Source organism: Arachis stenosperma, chromosome 1, assembly GCF_014773155.1.
Source record: "Arachis stenosperma cultivar V10309 chromosome 1, arast.V10309.gnm1.PFL2, whole genome shotgun sequence".
Lineage (NCBI taxonomy): Eukaryota > Viridiplantae > Streptophyta > Magnoliopsida > Fabales > Fabaceae > Arachis > Arachis stenosperma.
The window spans coordinates 12,640,285-12,659,575 of NC_080377.1; the positions used below are offsets into that span (position 1 = coordinate 12,640,285).

The following is a 19,291-nucleotide window of genomic DNA, read 5'->3' on the forward strand; positions in this document are numbered from 1 at the left end:
AGTGATGATTCTAATTATAATAAACAAGAGTTACATTCGATTAACAATTATTATATATAGTTTTAGCGTTTGATCCAATGTATGATAATGAATAAATCCTATAATCTTCTATTAGAAACAAATTAAACCTATTTATCGTAATAAAATATAAAAAAAATCAGCAGAATTTATTATTTTTTATTAATATTTTAATTATTAATTTAATTTTTTTAGTTTAGTATTCCAATAATATACTTTAAACATACACTTTTAAATATTACTGATTAACTACCACAACAAATAACAGAATCGGTTGATTCTCTAATATTTCTCATAAAACATAATAACAAACTTAATTACTCATTTGTGACGTTTTATATTTGTGTTGGAAGTCCATTTTGGGTCCAATCATCATAACCACCAGCCACATCTTTAACTCCACTAAATCCCTGCAACACATATAAATTAAAATCTATAAAGGTCACCATTTAATAATTAATAATAATTATTGCTACTCATATAAATTAAATATAGTTTGAATGTATATTTTGATGACAAACTCTAAAAGGATATGCCTTACTATATATGCATGAGAGAGCAAATAAACTTGATATATAGCGGCATACTATACAATCAATTGAACTCTTTATGTGTTCAATTCCATAAAAAAAGTAAAATTGCATATACAAATCTATTGGCTATATTATGATACCGGTAATATTAAGTTGACAAAAATATAGTCAAAATTTATTTTATTTAATATTTATTAATTATTATAATAATTAATAAATATTAAATAAGATAAATTCTAATTATTTTTTATTAATTATTTTTTCGTTTAATTTTGATACACTAATAATGTAAAACGTTTTATACAATCGTACAATCACATCTATTTTTTTAGATGTTCATTCATACAATTAATATAAAAAAATAATTATTTTTTACTGTGATATTACATAATTGAATATATATATATATATATATATATATATATATATATATAACTATTTTATACCAATAATTCATCAAATTAAATTTATTATTTTTGGTTACTAAACATTTTTATTATAACATTGATACTATGAACACATGTATAAGGAACCCAACATGACACGGACAAATCAACATACTAATTTTAAGGACACACATAATAATATGAATATATACTCATTTTGGTTCTCAAAGAATTTTAAACTAGACATTTTAGTTTTTAACTAAAATTAATTATTTGATTAGTCCCTAACAATTAATTCTGTCAGTCACTTAGGTCTTTGGCTCCATTAACTCTAACAGAAAACAAAATAATCCCTGAAAACTCTAACATGGGACAAAATGATCCCTGACAACTCTAACAAGGGACAAAATGATCCCTAACTCCTTTATTCGAAAACAACACTGTTCTTCCCCAATTTTTATCATATCTCGCATAATCCTAACATTCATACTCTCCTTCTTCACCTTCACAGTCTTCTTTTCCATCTTTTCCTTCCTCCTCTTTACCTCCAAGATTAAGCCATAGTGTAATTGTCACACGTGTCGCACTTACCTCAACATGTCATGGATTACACACTTCCTAAATTGTGACTGATACATTCACCTCCTCTGCACTTCACCCACCAAAAGCATCCACTTCCACATCTTTGATAACATCACCTCCAACCCTGACAACGTCCACGGCATCCTCAAGACCAAGTTCTACAACTACTCCAAGGGCACGCCTTTCTCCATTCTCCGACAAGCAATATAGATTGTTGGACATCAGGACATCATGAGAAGATTCTCCTTCGACATCATATGTAAATTCTCATTTGAAATAGACACTAAGTGCTTCATTCCTTCTTTTTCGGAGTCCAAGTTGGCAGACAGCTTCGACCTTGCATCCAAGCTATTACAACGAGCAATGTCGTCGTTGCCGCTTATATGGAAACTGAAACGATTACTGAACATTAGTTCAGAGAAGAAGCTGAAGGAAGCGATCGGAGTAGTGGACAATGTGGTCATGGAGATGTTAGGGTAGAGGAGGAGGCAGATGGCAACAACAACGATGAGTCTTAACAAATCATACTTGCTGTTTAGATTCATGGGATCCATCGAAGACGACAATTAGTTGAGAGATATAGGCATTAGTTTTCTGATTATAAATTGGTTGAGAACAAGTTGAGGATTTTTTTTCTTGTGAACATTAAATTTATAGAGTGTGCGTGCATTGTGTAGTTTGAAATTACCGTGTTAGACTGTTAGTGTTATGCGAGATATGATGGAAATTGGAAGAGAACAATGTCGTTTCCAAACAGAGGAAATCAGGGACCATTTTATCCCTGTTAGAGTTGTCAAGGACTATTTTGTCCTCCGTTAGAATTAACAGAGTAAAGGATCTAAGTGACTAACGGAGTTAATTGTTAGGGACCAATCGAGTAATTAATTTTAGTTGGGGACTAAAGTGTCCAGTTTAAAATTCTTTGAAGATCAAAATGGGTATATATTCTAATAATATTGATAAAGTCAAACGTGTCGACATATAAATGTATTTAAGTATATAAAAAATAATTTTTTATTTTTTATTAAGGTATAATTAGATACAAAATAAAAATACACTATGATCAAACAAGTGTTAAAATATATATATAGGAATTGAGTAAGAATGATTAGCTTACAGCATCTAATAAGTCTGTAGCAGCCATCTTAGACCTCCTACCGCTCTTGCACCCCTGACATATTAAATCAACGAGCAAATATAAGGAATCACATTTTAGTTCATTAGTATTAGTTAATTTTTTAAAAAATATTAATTTTTTTATTTTTTAAAAATTTAAAATTTATGATTTATAATTTAGAATTTAAAATTAAAAATTTATTATCTAAGATTTGAATTTAAGATAAATAAAATAATTTTGAAAAATTAATTGGTATTAGTTAAAAAAATTAGCTTTCTAGTATTATTACTCTAAATTAATATATAAAATACAATATAATGTAAACACTAATAATCTTTTCCTATCGTATAGTATTGAGATATATAATTAGGGATTTAAATTAAGTTTTTTGCTTTTTGTAGGTTGTAGCGGGCTATTATCTATTTTAGAAGTAATTATGCTAATATGTCATATTTAGAATTTTTCTAAAGTATTGTTTTTAATTTAAAAATAAAAATAAAAACGTTATAAAGTAAAAAAATTAATGCTACAAAAATAGTACTCCAAAGCAAATTGTTCAAAATGAAATTATAATTGTATTCATGTGTCATCAATGCTGACCAAAAAGGCAAAAATTAAAATCTCATTTTTATCATACATAATTAAGAAATTAAAAAATAAAATTTGAGATATAATAAAGCAATAAGTTAATTCTTATAAGATTGGTAATTAAGGCTAATGATGCACTCACAACAACGATTTTGTCATGTTTGCTGAATTGGGATGAGACTTGTTCAATGAAATCAGCGTTTTTTGTCATATCTGCATATTAATTGATCATTAAACTCATTAATCAGAGAGACTTAAATTACAAGTTAAATTTCAGAGGGAATTCCTCACTTTAAATTCCTCAAATTTAATGCTTTTGTTTTCTTTTCGTTGTTCAGTGATATGTTACATACACAAGGTAAAATTTAAATCAAATGTCCGCTACTTACTTAAATGAATGAGTGAATTAATCATTTGACCAATTCAAATTCAAATTAGTTGCTTTTTTTTTTTTAATTAGAATTTAGTATATATAAGGGATAAGTACTTTTTTCGTCCCCAAGTTTGGGGTTAAAATCAAAATCGTCCCTGACAATTTTTTTTATTAAAATCATTCTCAACGTTACAAAACATTATAAAATTATTATTTTTTACTTTAATTTTACTTTTTTTACCAAATTACTTTTTATTATTAAAAAAATTATAAAATAAAATAATTATAAAAAAATAAAAAAAAAAGAAAAGGGGGTGGGGACTGGGAGAGAAAGAAAGGGGAGGGAGAGGCCGCGAGAAAAAGGGAGGGGAGAGGAGGGGGGAGAGAAGGAAATCGGAGGGGAAGGGGCCGCACTCCACGCCGTCCGGTCGCACCGCCGTCGCGCCGTGCTCAGCCCGATGCGTGCCCCGCCGCGCCTCGCCGCCAGATCCGCGCGAAGGACAAAGGGAGAGAAGCTTGGCGCCGCCGTACATCTTGCCACGCCTCCTGTCACTGTCGCCCCCACTGATCCACCGAACCCGTCACGCCTTGCCGCCAGCTGCGCCTCACGCCGTCACCCATGGAGCCACGAGCTGCGCCGGTCGCCGCCGCTTCGCAGTCGCTTTGCCGTCCTGTCGCATCGCACCATCAAACCACCGCCCTGCCATCCTGCCGCACCGCACCACCCCACCACCGCTTCTGTGAACTGAATTTGTTGTGGAATATTGTTGTTGCTGAAATTTTGGTAAAATATGTGAATTGAATTTTTTGTAAAATTTGTTGTGCATGTTGTTTGAATTTTCTGATGATGATGATGATGATGATGACCATGAAGAGATGAGCATAAGAAAGGGAATGGGAGTTACGGTGAGGGGGTGAGGGGGTGAGGGAGTGGGGTGAGGGATGGGGGGTTTACGGTGAGAGGGTGAGGAGGTGAAGGAGTGAGGTGAGGAGTTAAGGGAGTGAAGGGGTTACGGTGAGGGGGTGAGGGAGTGGGGTGAGGAGGAGGCGATGAGGGGTGCGGGGTGAGGGGGTGGGCGCCGGGGGGGGGGGGGGGTGGTTGGTTTACCGGAGTGGGGTGAGGGAGTGGTGTTTGTGTTTGTGTCTATGGTGGTGGTGGTGGTGGTGGTGGTAATGTTGGTGACAATAGAAGTAGTGGGGTGAGAAAGGTGAAGAGGAAAATGATGATGATGAGGATATTTTGGTCCAAAAAATTGAAAAATGATGATTTTAAAACATTTTTAAACGTTAGGGATGATTTTAATAAGAAAAAAAAGTTGAGGACGATTTTGATTTCGACTCTTGGAACGAAAAAAATACTTATTCCTATATATAACTAGGGTTTTGCTATAGTTACTCAAATTACAAAGTTCAAACTTTCTCTTATTCAATATATTAATTATTAAGTCACCAAAAAATATATTAATTATTAAATAAAAAACAACCATAATATATGCATATAAATATATTTATATATAAATATATCGTTACTAATCAATAACTAATTTTTAATGTAGATATATATATCATTACGAATTAATAAGAAGGAGTAGAATTAACCTTCTCCAATTTTGTGAAGGTAAGGGATGTTAATGGCATCTGGAGTGTGACCTGCACTGAACTCTTCAATGGTCCTACAAATAAAATAAATTTTTACAAAAATTTAAAAATAAAATAATAAAAATATATGAATGATTATATATTTAATAAATTGAATATACCTGACATCCAAATAGCGATGTCCGGCTTGAAGAAGGCCATGCGCGACGCCAACGGACACCGAAGTTGGAACTTTTCTACTCTCCAAATTCTCATTTGGACTAGTTTTTGTGCTTCAAATAATTAAAACTCATAATTATCACATTAAATCAATTACTTATTGTGTTAATTATGTTTCATTAATTCAATTTGTTCCTTCAAGAAATTAATTATAGGCTAAAGAAATTGAATTTGCAACCTTAGTTAACATTCGTGAAATGAAAATATTATTAGTATACTAAAATCAACTATCAATATATTTATGTATAAATATACGTATATAATTTAATTTATTTTAATATATATTTATATTTTAATATATATTCTTTTATATTAATAATTAATTTTAATAATTAATTTTAATATACATATAATTATTAATAAAAAATACATTATAATAATAAAAATATTTAATAACTAAAAAATGCATTATAATAGTTTCAACTTCCTTAATTAAATTGTTCTTACCAAAAGTTTGAAAAGTTGTAATTTGCCATGGGGGAGCCCCCGGTTTTCCTAAACGACCATCTGCATCTAATAATAAATAATTTAACTTATAATAATAATAATAATAATAATAATAATAAAAGAAAATAAATTAAATCAGATTAATTAATATTTACATTACATACCCACTAAGAAGCTAAGGTAGTAGTATGTTGCCAATAAAATTGAGACAAACATCGGAGATGTTAAATCATGGATTCGCTCAAAGATTAAAGACATCAAAATATAGCAACAAAAAAAGCTATTGTGTTCTAAATCAAACAATTAGGAAACAAATTAAAGAGAAGAATATAATGTTCGATTGATAGAAACGCACTTGAAAGTAGGTTGAGAGAGGGAGGGAGTGAGTGAAGGAGAGCCATGAAAACGAGCGGTGGACACACCAAACAATAACACTCCTCTCAATGCTTTCACCTTTGACATCATCTTTCAAGATTATGAATCAATGTGATGCTGTCAAAATGGGTACCTTTCATGCCTTAAATATTATTATGTAGTTATTATTTAACATTTATACACAACTGGTGTATAATTTTTTTATTTTTTATATTTTATATTAATAGTTTAGATTTAAAATTTAAAATTTTTCATTTATCAAAGGTGTAACGAATTATAACGAGTTAATTTTTAAGAAGCATTTTATTATTTAATTTGTTCAGAATATATTAGCATTCGTCGTATATATTGAGAATAATCCTTACACATAAATTCTAAAGTTGATTTCGACACTAATATAACTCAAAGGAGTTTTATGATTTAATAAGAGTGTAATTAATTAGATAATTATGTTTATAAAGTTTTAAATAAAGAGTGGTTTAATAATTTTTCCATTCTTTTAAAGGTCCATTTGAAATGTTTGACGTACAATATAAATAAATTGAATTCCATAAATATCATTCTCTTCCTATAAATTAATTAATTATTTCAAAGCCTAAATCCAAAACCATTTAATTAGTAATCTCACATTTAGATTTACATTACTTTTAATATATTAGATTTCTTTAATTAAGAACAATTGTTAATAAAACTCAAAAAAAGATTAATCTAATATTAGGTTCTTTGAATTATAACCCATTATATCAATTTTCGTTTTGGTCATCTTGTAAGCAACATAACCATAGTATAAATTTTTTACTATAATTATAGGGCTTTACCCAAAAGGGAGCCCTTCCAGAAATTCTCGAGGGCCTGGGCCAAACCCAGGCCCAAGAGGGGGTTTGGAAATAGTTTTCAACCAGCAATAGACGCGCCTCGGTTAGAACCTCACTAGCTGCGTCATTGCCCCAAGCGCAAAGATACTTTCTCCAGTCTCTTTTCTAACCTTTTATAGAAACCCTTGAGCCAATTCCCATTACATTTCCACGATGTGGGACTCACTCACTTTGCAAAAGGAGTGTAAGTTTAATAGACTATTTTAGAATTATTTTTATAAAATTGTGAAAGAGATCAAAATTCAAATCAAACTATTTCAATTTACTAATTCATTAAAATAAAATATAATTCATTTTTTTTAAATTATGGAATAAAGGATTTCCTAAATTTCAATTTACATGTCACTGTAAAACTTATGTGATTGTTTCCTTTAACTTTTAAGAGTTAACATAAAATGCTACTTGTCCTAATTTGTGTTTTCAAGGAGAGATGTGAAAAAAAAAGAAAAACAATTTTGTGTGGTGGACAAAAAACAGTATTTTAATAGGACTATGTTACGTGTACATTAAAATCAGTCACTAAATTCAATCACCAATATAAAATACATGTTGGAATATAAATATACATTAAAAATAAATTAAATCATATATGTATGTATATACAAATACATTGATGATTGATTTTAGTAACTGATTTTGATGTACGAATAACATTTTTCATTCTAATATTTGAAAAAAAAAACATTATCACTTTATCAAATTCTTTACATATCTCAAATCTCTCAGACTCTCAGTGACTATATATATTGTGAGCATAAGTTATTATTCATCCTTTGCCATTAAATGCATTTTATATTATATTTAATTTTATAATTTTCTTTTTGTTTTTTCTAGTGTTACTTTGCTTCATGCTCTACACGCCAATGACATGTTTGTTAAATTGCCTAACAGAAAATGGTGTTCTGGAGCTGGGGTCGGCCATCTCCACAAGACCAAAAGGCTTGCATAAAAAAGTAAACAACATCTCTTAAAGGAGAACGTTTAACTTTTAACCCATTTTCAGGTCCATTTTTTCGTTTTGATTATATCTAATATATGTGTTGTGTGTGTATATTTACAAGTACCACATTCTTAACAGGTCAGGTACTTTCAACTATGATATTAAATTTAAAGGGGCTACTGCTAAATCATTGTCTTCCCTTGAACAAGATGAAGGGTTGTCCAAAGATGGGTTTTTACTTAACAACAAACGAGTTCTGTTAGGTTCTGGTGTTGAGACTTTTGAGAAGAGCAAGGCTGCCCTCAAAAGTTGGAGGTATTTTTACATGTGTATGTCCGTGTGCGCGCCATGGTTTTAAATTGGGTGATTATTCACATGAAGTTGTTTTTATGTGAAGATGATAGTTGAGAATCGTTAGAATTAGAGGTATTGTTACATATGTGCGTGTGCGCGTGATAGTGTCTGTGTTGTTAGACTGTTATATTGTGCCTCATATGAAGTAGTCAGGAGTTGGATATCTAACAAAACTGTTTAATTATTTATTAGTGTGTGTATGCACTATTCTTTTGGCTGTATGTATGAACATAGTATCTTATGCGTAACTATGCTGTGAACATCATTTTGCACATTTTATACATGTATAATTCTTTCGCATTACTTTTTTTAGAAGGAAATTATTAGGGATTTGGGTATTATGGGGTGCTCAAAGTCCCACATCGAGTTGTATGGGATGCTTGATGTTGTATATAAGGAGAGTGGTTCTTCCCCCTTAACAACTAGCTTTTAAGGTGTGGTTTCCCACTTTCCTTAGATACCTAACAATGGTATTAGAGCGTGGTTGTCGGCGCCATAGAAAGGGCTATCTAGAGGCTGGATTAAGGTGAATACCGAATACTGATAGACCGTAGCAAAGTGGCTACCGTTGGGTCAGTGTCGATAGAGTGAAGCCACCGTGGACGTCGGCTCTCCAGGGCCGATGTATTGTTAGGGACTTGGGTATTATGGGGTGCTCGATCAAAACCTCCAGGTTCCCATCAGCCTTCTTTCTAACAGGTTCTGCTTGCAATACATACTCCTCAGTCAAGGCTGCTAGTAGGGGTTGAACCTGAGTGCTGGAGTTTACACATTTCTTCAACAAGGAGACATGAAAAATTGGATGCACTCTTGCATTGGGGGGGAAGCTTCAGCTTATAAGCAACTTGTCCAATTTTCTCTAGAATTTCATAGGGACCATAGAATCTAGCACTCAGCTTTTGGTTTACTCTCCGGGCCAGTGTCTTCATCCGGTAGGGTTGCAACTTGAGATATATATCTTTCCCTGGTTCAAAAACCACTTCTCGCCTTTTACGATTTGCATATGTTTTCATCCAGTTCTGCGCCCTTTCTAACTGGAATCGCAGCTCGTCCAGCATCTGATTGCGTTTCCCTATTAGAACTCTAACTTCCTCAACCGCAGCCTCTCCCCCTCCTCTCAACAACACGGGAGGTTCTCTCCCGTAGAGTGCCTTAAATGGAGTCATTTTGATGGAGCCATGATAATTGGTATTATACCAATATTCAGCCCAACTCAACCAGCGAGACCACTGCGTTGGTTTGGAACCTGTGAAGCATCGAAGATAGGTCTCCACGCACTTATTCACCGCTTCACTTTGACCATCAGTTTGCGGGTGATGGGCCAAACTCATTTTTAGCGCTGTGCCTGCTGCCTTGAAAATTTCAGACCAGAAAGCACTCATGAAGAGTCTATCTCGGTCGAAAACAATGGAACTTGAAAAACCATGAAGCCTCACAACCTCCTTCACGAACAGCTCAGCCACTTCTTTGGCTGTGTATGGGTGAGAAAGGGGGAAAAATGTGCATATTTGGTTAATCTATCCACCACGATAAAGATAGTGTCTTTCCCATTAGCTTTCTGAAGGCCACCAATGAAATCCATGGAAATATTCGACCAGACATTGGTCGGAATTGGAAGTGGTTGTAGTAGGCCGGCCGGTGATAAAGTGGAGTGTTTGTTCCTCTGGCACACCTCACATTGCTTCACATATTCCATGATAGTCCCCTTCATTCCTTCCCAAAACAAAACTCCTGATATCCTCTTGTAGGTTCTAAAAAACCCGAAATGCCTTCCTATCTTTGAATCATGGAATTCTTGGAGGAATTTAGGAATCCACTTGGAATGCTTCGAAATGACTAACCGGCCATGGTACAGCAGCCTCCCATTGCGCCATTCATACCCAGCTACTGTTTCTCTCCCCTGAATCAAGTCTTGGATAATCCCTTGTAGCTTGGGATCTTGCTGGATTTCTTCCTCTATGCCTTCCCAATCTGCCGTGGACACTACTGAAACTGCTGGAAACTGAAATTTCCTAGAGAGTGCGTCAGCCACTCGGTTATCACTTCCCGCCTTGTATTTGATCTCAAAGTCGTACCCGAGCAGATTAGTTATCCATTTTTTCTGTTCTTCTCCACCAATCCTCTGATCAAGCAAAAATTTGAGGTTTTTTTATCCGTGTAAACCGTGAATCGCTGTCCTAAGAGGTAATGTCTCCACCTTTGGATGGCCAGCACGATGGCCATCAGCTCCCTCTCATAAACGGATTTGGCTTGGGCCCTCTCTGAGAGTTTCTGGCTCATAAATGCTATGGGTCTGCCCTCTTGTAACAGCACCGCCCCCATTCCTTTTCCAGAAGCATCGGTCTCTAAAGCAAATGGCTTGGAAAAAGATGGAATGGCTAATACCGGCACGGTCACCATGGCCTTCTTCAATTGTTCGAAGGTTGCTTGCGCGTCACTTCTCCATCGAAAATAGTCTTTCTTCAACAGCTACGTGAGAGGCCAGGCTATGGCCCCATAATTCTTCACAAACGGGCGGTATTATCCGGTCAGCTCCAAAAAATCCCGCAATCCTTTTAAATCCTTCGGAATGGGCCAATCTACCATGTCTTGTATTTTCTGAGGGTCTGCAGCCACCCCTTCGTTGGAAATCACATGCCCCAAGTAATCAATCTTCTCTTGGGCGAATTTGCACTTCTTTTTGTTGAGGAAGAGTTTATGGCTCCGAAGGACCGTGAATATTTGTCACAAGTGATCCCAATGATCTTCTAAACTGCTACTATAAACAAGAATATTGTCAAAAAATACCAGAATAAATTTTCTCAGGAAAGGCCTCAATACCTGGTTCATGAGTGCCTGAAAAGTGGAAGGGGGCGTTGGTAAGCCCAAAGGGCATCACCATGAACTCATAATGGCTCTCATGAGTTCGGAATGCTATCTTGGGAATGTCCTCTTCCCGCATGCGAATCTGGTGGTATCCCGATTTAAGGTCGAGCTTCGAAAACACCCTTGCTTCTCCCACCTCATCCAACAGCTCTTCTATGATCGGAATGGGAAACTTGTCCGCCACCGTGATCCGGTTCAAGGCCCTGTAGTCTACGCAAAATCGCCACCCACCATCCTTCTTCTTGACTAAAATGACTGGACTCAAGAACGGGCGAGTGCTGGGCCTAATTATTCCCGAGCTCAATATCTTCTCTACTATTTTCTCAATCTCGGTCTTCTGGTAATGGGGATAATGGTATGGCCTAATGTGAGGAATTGTTGATCCCTCCTTCAAGATTATAGCATGATCTTGATCTCTCTTGGGAGGTAGTCCCTCCGGTGTGTTAAATAAGTCCCCAGAAGATTGCAGAAATTGCTCAACATCTCCAGAAAAAGGTTCCGCAGTTGGGTTTCAGTGGCTGCCAGGACAGGGGTGATGACAAAACCTTCTTCTTGATTCTTTAACGCTTGCAAGGTAGTCTTCAAGAGGCCTTACTTCTTCTTAGTGAAGGATCTCCCTGCAAATGGAATTCCTTATCTCCTTGCTTTCAGCTCAACGTTAATTCACTATAATCTCCCACAAATTTTCCTAAGTTGGCCAGCCATCCTGCTCCCAGAACGACCTTTGAACAGCCCAGTTTCATAACAAAAAAACTCTGAATAATTAGAATTCCTTGAATAGTCACCTGCAGTTCCTCACAGCCCTAATGTCCCCTTTCTATGGCACCATTCCCTACCTCTACTCGAAATTCCCGTACTCTTTTCACTGGCAGAGACAGCCGCCTAACCACCTCGGTGGCTATGAAGTTTGCCGACGCTCCAGGGTCTATGAGCACCATCACTTCCTGGCCCAAAATCGCCCCTCTCACCTTGAAAGTTTTGTGTGTTGTCAATCCCCAAAAAGTATAGGAAGACAACTGTAGTTCAACTCCTTTGGGTTTCTCCATTGGCAATTCTGACCTCTCATCCTCCTACTCGGCTTCGTGGTCTTCTTCTTCTTCTTCTTCAATCAACAAAATCTTGTAGTGTTTCATAGGACAGACATGGGTCGGTCCCCACTTCTCTCCACAGCAGAAACATAAGCCTTTCCGTTGTCGCTCTACCCACTCCTCATTGGAGAGTCGCCGCGTTCCACTGCCTCTGGTCCCAAAGGATGACGCCGCGTCGCCTCCCCCAACTGAGCTCGAGTTAGTGCTAGCTCGTGTGATCGAAGGGACTTGGTTGGTGTTGGGTCCCGGTTCCACTCTCATTCCGCTTCTGGATTCATGTAAGTTGGGTCGAGTCCAGTTAGGATTTTTTTGAAATCCCATCCTGATAGATCCGGGTCCCCCCAACCCGCCTCCTTTGGATCCTCCTTCTCCTTTTCTGCCTGTCGGGTTCACTCCGGAATCCTGCCAGGCACGGTTTCTCCACTCAATTGCCATGGCTCTATCCATCAACGCCGGCAGATTATCAAAGCTTGCCACGTCCAGTTCTACCTGAATCTCCCTTCTAAGGCCGTTCACAAAAATACACATAAGGGTCTTTGTCCCAAGGTTTCGTTGTGTCCTGGCCGCTGCTTCAAAATCTCTTTGGTACTGTGCGACGTCTCCGACTTGGCGCACCTCTAACAGCGGAGCCATTGGGTTAAGAGCTGCTTTAGGTTGGAACCTCTTTAGGAGGTCTTGCTTGAACCTCATCCAGGTATGAAAAGGAGTGTGTTCTTCCCACCATTCGAACCAGGTGAGGGCCTCCCCTTCCAAAGCCATTGTTGCAAAATCCAGCCTTTGCGCCGGAACTACTCCGATTACGCTGAAGTAGCGTTCCATTCTCACCAACCAGCCATTCGGATCCTCTCCCGAGAATACCGGTAAGTCAAGCTTTCGAATTGGTTCGAATCTCCTCTGCCCTTCGTCTCCTGCACCATTCCCTTCTACCCTCTCGTCCTCTTGCTCGTTCCTTCCACCGTCATTTTCTCCTCCGATGTCGTTTGCACCAGCGCCTCCACCTTGGTGCTGTTGAGGTAGCCACTCCCTCATTTGTCTCAACATATTTACTGAGAATGCCTCCAAGGATCGTTGTTGAGCTTCCTGTAACTCCTCAATCCGTTTCTCTACCGCATCCAACCTAGACTCTATAGCAGCTCGCGTGGACACCATGCACAGAACACCCAGAACCGGTGCTCTGATACCAGTTGTTAAAACTGGTACCAACAGAATGCTCCCACAGCACTCGGTAAAACAAAAACAAACTGAACAGGTTACCCTTTAGGCAAAATACTCTCAGCTAGAATTTATTAAATGAAAATGTAGAAATTACAATAGAATAGAGAAATGATAGTAGAGGAATTTCGAGAGTTCTCTTCTCTCCTAGCCTAGGCCTTTCCTAGTCTTTTCCTGCCTCAATACCTATTCGGTTCCTTTTTTTATTGCCTTACCCTCTCGAAATCTTTACAATCATGCAGTTCCCTGATTCTCCTCTGATTGATTCAATCAGTTATTGCTTCCTAAAACCATGTAGTCCCTGATTCTTCTATAACTGATTCAATCAGTTATTGCTTCCTAAAATAAATCAGTTATTTAAATAAGTTATTTCTCCCTTTCCTTTATTATTTCGTCTAGAATAATGATAAGGTAAAGGGATTATTATCTTTCTTTTTTTAGCTGCCTGCACTGCATTCTCCTCATGGTATGTAACAGAAACTTTAATTTTATTAAAAAAGAAAGACACAAGAGGCAGTAATCTTGGTATCTTGAGTTCTTGACAATACATACACATGAGAATTAGTTACCTACATCCAATTTTCATCGTGCTAAAATGTTTGGCTATTAAATAGTTTTAATAACAAATATATTTTAAAATATTTTTAATAATTATTAAATAATTTTTTAATTTTATTTATTAATTGATTATTTATACACTATCCTCTACTTTATAAATTATTATTTTATTATTCATCATCTATCTTATTTTCACAATTCTATTGTTAACAATTTGATGTTCTATAAAATTCTATCTATAATCTATTTTTCAATTTTATTTTGATCTTGAAATTTTAATTTTATATTTTTCAATCTTAAGATTAATAATTTTATAATTTATTATCAATCTCTTTCTCAATTGCTAAATTCTATAATTATAATCGTTTATAAATTTTCTTTCACTGTGATTATCAATTTGTCGAATGACCATCGTTTATCAATAATAAGGTATGTGTTTTTCGCAGTCGTAAAAATCGCAATATGCAGCAAAACAATTGATTTTTCCATTGGAGTAATAGATTGTTCAGTGAATGGAAGTCCTTTTCCTTTTACACCATGCAAAAACGCAATCAATTTTTTCATTCAATTAATCAATTGGATAGAAAATGAAAATTCTTTTTTCTTTTGCAAGTTGCAGAAAAACAATCAATTTTTTTATTCAAGTAATCGATTGATTAAGTGAATAAAAATCTTTTTTTTTTAACAACAATTTATTGTTTTATGAACAAAAATTAGTTTTTGTACAAGTCGGTCACTTTTATTACCTATCCAATTAATTGGCCGAAAAAAACAATTAATTATGTATCCTCAGAATCTATTCTTTTTATACAAACAACAACCAATTGATTGAAAATTTTTTCTAATTGATTAATTTTATACTAGACAAGTAATTTAGTGATTGCATGATATTTTTTAAATAATACTTCGTTCATCGTATGAGTTATTTTGTTTTAGTTGTTATATGACCTAGTTTACAGAATCAATTTTCTTTCAATGTCAGTTTTAACAATATGAGAATTTTTTTCAAAAAGTTTTAAAATATCATAAAGCAAAGCAAAAAAGCTTCAATTTGAGAACACCCTATTCTTCACAACCTTTTCTGCTTCGGTTACAGTCAGATGCCTGATCCCATTTTCCTTCAACCATCTCTTCCCCCCAGCAAGACATTCTTGCACTCGGTTTTCATTTAACTTCAACAACTTAAGACCTTCACTTGATTTTGGGAAAAAACCTTCTGGTCTCAAACACCAAGTCCTAAATACCCCAAATAAAACATCCATATCGCTGCTGAATCTTTCAACACCACCATTATGAAATTTTACACTACTTATAAGAATACCATTAAAAATCAATTGATCAATTCCAGCTGCCAAACTTCTCCATACCCCAACAAAATCCCTACTATTCAAAGCTTCTTCTACAACTGACATTTTGCTTTGCAAATAATCTAGGGCATCGATCAGTGTCTTGGACACAGTCCACCCTTCTTCAACCTTTTGCCATTGCCTCTTGTTCTTAATGTAATCTCGAGATCGAGCATCAAAGCCTCTCAAAATAACTAGAGATATCCTTTCAACCCATTCTGTTCTAAAATCTTCCAACTTCTTGATCTCGTCATCCAAGATAACCCTACCAGAAACTTCGCCATTTCTATCTGCATTACTTGGCAACTCTGCTTTATCATCCAGATCTAGATCCATCTCAAGGAAAAAGACATCCTCAGACCATTCCCTTAATGCAGATTCAAAGTAATGGGCAGCATTGTTGGAAACTGCTACTTTAATTACAGCATCATCATCAGCTAAGGCAGTTAGTCCTTCAGCTTCTTGGCAACGGACAAGTATGGAATCAAAAAATTTTCTTATAATAGGTACACCTGCTAATCTGAGAAATTTGGACCTCAGAGTAACACTTGGTAATGATCTACATCGTTCAATAACAGCTGATAGATGGCGAAGAAATGCACTGGAAATTAGGGGAGACTTGAGATCATCAATACATGATGAGAGAACTGCAGCTTCAACTTTCTTTCTCCAATTATTCTCATCTTCAATCTCAGGTTTAAGCTTATCAAGGGCATCACCTAGCTCTATTTCTGCCCACAGGTCAAGCCAGTCTGGTCTATCACAAAATACAGACAGTGAAGAAATCCTCTGCAACATACCATTGCCATCAAAATATAGCAAAATTCCAGAACGCTCCACCAAAGACTTGATCTTTTTATCGAAAGCTATCATCAGGTCAATCAGATGCAGCCATGATATTCTAGCAGATGATTGAATGCCTGTAACACTCTCCTCTTCTAATTGACTAATATAACTAGGGAAAATTTCTTTTGCCAAGTATGTTGATAAGGAAGTAACCATTGCTGAAATCCATTCTTCTCTGCAACTATAGCCAACTACTTTTGCTTCATCAATCAAAGGCTGCAACATTTCATCCATTGAATCAACATAATCGCTTGTGATCTTATATACAAGCGTGAATATAAATTCTGGTTTATCAATCCATTTTGAGAAATGTCGCTGGGAAGCCAATGACAAGGGATTCGCAAGCTCTTCAATTACCCAAAGTGGTTGTAGCAGAGCAACCTCCCTATCATGGCCGTCAAGCTGCCTACATTTTCTTTGCCTTTGCAACTCTTGTAGGTTGCACAAAGCAAGAAAATTTCTAGAGTACTTGAGTCTAACATCTGCTTGCATACGCAGTAGAGGATTCAGTCCTTGATTTGCAGAAGCCAAAGAAGAAAGAGGTGGGGGCCATCCAAGGGAAGCAAGAAGTGCTCGATGATCAGCAATTGCCTGGGGTCTTAAGATAGCTAGAGCTCGATCTACTCTATGATCAGCTGCTGATAGAAGACGCTTCCACTGAGGCTGTGTCTTTGTAATTGAGGTCAATAGTCCTTCTGTTGTTTTTAGCGTGTTTATAGCAACCAAACGCATTCCCTGCAAGATTTAGCAGACATCAACGATGTAATGATGCAATAGTTCCTAATGGATATTGGAGTCCATGATAAGAAAGATTTCTCACTTCTGAATTCTGACTAGAAGTCTTCCTCAGGTGTTTGTTCATGGTATGTGATACAGCATCTTCAATATCACCAATCAAAGTATCAAGTTTCAGCGCTGTTTCTGTAAGGAGCAGTATCAGAGTATTAATATACCAAAGAAAATTTGCACTAGCAGTATACTGAAATAAGCAGCATTATTCAACAAGTATGACCAGTATGATATCTAAGAAGTCAGCCTAAGCAAACCAACATACATATATTTGAGAACCACAAATCCATTTCACAAAAGTAACCACAACACAAGTATTCCATCCAATTCATGCTCTTCTGACAGTGATAATTGAAAATCAAAAAATAATAATGATAACCAACCTGCATAAACACGAACATTCTCCAACCTGGCAACTTCCTTCGCCAAAGCCGCGAGTTCCTCTCTGAAACCCTTGCCATCACTCTCTTCACCGCTTCCTCCATCTCCACCCAACAACAAACCAATTCAATTTCGCAAAATCCAAAACACCACAAAAACCCTACAGTTAAACCCAAATAAAAGAGAAAGATCAATGGAACGAACCTGGCACGGCGTTGGAAGAGCAAGTGGAGGCAAGGGCACTGAGGCGGTCGTTGACGTCACCCGAGAACGAAGTGTAAGCTGAGAGACCCGCTCCGAGTCGGCGAGTGGACTCGTTCAGAGACCGATCCAACTCGGAGCACTGAGTCTGTAGCTCGGCAACGAGAGTCGAAGCTTCGGAGAGGGCATCTTTGGTGTGGAACTTCCCATCGAGGAAGGAGAGTGCGGAGGGAGAGAGGTGAGAGGGTGCAGGCAGCGAGTCCATGAACAATGAAATCTCGAAGGTTCTGGAAGTTTCTTCGCGTGCAGTTGTTCTTCGCGTTCAATTCATCTATTTCTTTATTAAAAACAAAGATGACAAAATTTATTTCTTCTCTAACAATAGACCGATTATAATGAACAAACAGAATTTCTGACAAACTTTTAACAAAATTTTCATTATAATTTCAATAAAGATTAACAAGGTTTTCAGCTCATCACAATTTTTTAGCAAGATTTCAGCACAATTTTAATAAAAAATTATTTTTTTTTTCAAAAATTAACCCAGAAAAAAAGCACAGCAGTGAACTAATCATTCAATTATTCAATCAACATCAAGAATACACAGTTCAGAACAGCACAGGAGCATAGCTAACCATTCAATGATTCAAGTTAAAGGAAAGAAAAGCTCTAAGATGGTTCAATCATCGCTAACAACCAGATATGCGTTCAATCTTGCCAGAATCAAGCAACAATTCAGCAATCATCAACCACAATTTCAGATCCAAAATCAGCAACAACAAAAATTATATGATTGCAAATTAGTAATTACAATGGAGCAGCAACACAAATTCGGCAACAACAGAACCAACTGCAACAACTAAAAAATTTCATGCCAAAATTAAAAAATCAGAGATGCATTTGGAGAAGTAATAGAACTGCACGTTGAGAGTTTAGATCTAAGGAATTCAATTGAGCAAAACGCGAACTCGCTCACTGTGGATCTGTTGCGCACGGCAGAGAGGAATCAGACACTTTGAGATTTCAGATTTGAGACTTTGAGGAGAGGAATCAGAGGATTGAGGCTACTGTTTTTCGAACAAAGCATCAACATAATTAAAAAAAAAAGGAAGATCAGTGTCACTGAGCTGACCTTCGGCGAGCAGAGGGAAAACGAGAAAGACGGCAAGCAAAGGGCAGACGAGGACGACGGCGAGCAGAGAGCAGACGAAGACGACGGCTACCACGACACGAAGCTGAGCGAGGGCTTTCTTTCTTTTTCTTTTACTTTTTTTGAACTCTTCGTTTAGTTTAAACCGGTCGCTCCCGGTTCAGATTCGACCATCCGGTTCCCATCCAAATCGGCAGTTTGTTTCCGATTCACATCTGAGCGGTTTTTGCATATGAACCAAACCGTTATAAATACCGGTTAGCAGTTGGATCGATTTAACCGATTAATCCAGTCCGAATTTTAAAACCATGGTTATTTGAATATATATATATATATATATATAAACAAATGAGAGTTAAACCTTATTTTAGTTTTTAACACTGACAAATTACACTAATTTAGTTTCTAATTTTTTTAATTGTTATAATTGGTATTGAGTTAAGAAATTA

At 36.2% G+C, this 19,291-nt stretch overlaps 2 protein-coding genes and 1 non-coding gene across 4 annotated transcripts; all 3 read right to left on the reverse strand.

Annotated features, from left to right (window-relative positions):
* Window positions 1-341: 341 nt before the first annotated feature.
* Window positions 342-6,289, reverse strand: LOC130969873 (thiosulfate sulfurtransferase 16, chloroplastic-like). The gene is made up of 7 exons (XM_057895811.1): window positions 6,218-6,289; window positions 5,863-5,928; window positions 5,358-5,468; window positions 5,197-5,270; window positions 3,367-3,437; window positions 2,637-2,690; window positions 342-428 (listed from the first exon to the last, which is right to left on the reverse strand). The coding sequence occupies exons 2-7, from the start codon at window positions 5,889-5,891 to the stop codon at window positions 354-356; spliced, it is 414 nt and encodes a 137-aa protein (XP_057751794.1). The 5' UTR covers window positions 5,892-5,928; window positions 6,218-6,289; the 3' UTR covers window positions 342-353.
* A 758-nt stretch (window positions 6,290-7,047) lies between these two features.
* On the reverse strand, window positions 7,048-7,198 carry LOC130956409 (U4 spliceosomal RNA). The gene has a single exon (XR_009077095.1). It is a non-coding gene; the product is annotated as a U4 spliceosomal RNA (small nuclear RNA).
* Window positions 7,199-15,017: 7,819 nt separating this feature from the next.
* On the reverse strand, window positions 15,018-18,948 carry LOC130970792 (RINT1-like protein MAG2). Of its 2 annotated transcripts, none has more exons than XM_057896993.1 (5): window positions 18,825-18,948; window positions 17,696-18,029; window positions 17,494-17,595; window positions 17,142-17,242; window positions 15,018-17,056 (listed from the first exon to the last, which is right to left on the reverse strand). In XM_057896993.1, exons 2-5 carry the CDS (start codon window positions 17,955-17,957, stop codon window positions 15,176-15,178), a joined length of 2,346 nt encoding a protein of 781 aa, XP_057752976.1. In that variant the 5' UTR covers window positions 17,958-18,029; window positions 18,825-18,948; the 3' UTR covers window positions 15,018-15,175. The 2 variants fall into 2 exon arrangements, with proteins under 2 accessions (XP_057752976.1, XP_057752968.1); XM_057896985.1 differs by having other exon boundaries at window positions 18,669-18,941.
* Window positions 18,949-19,291: the final 343 nt, after the last annotated feature.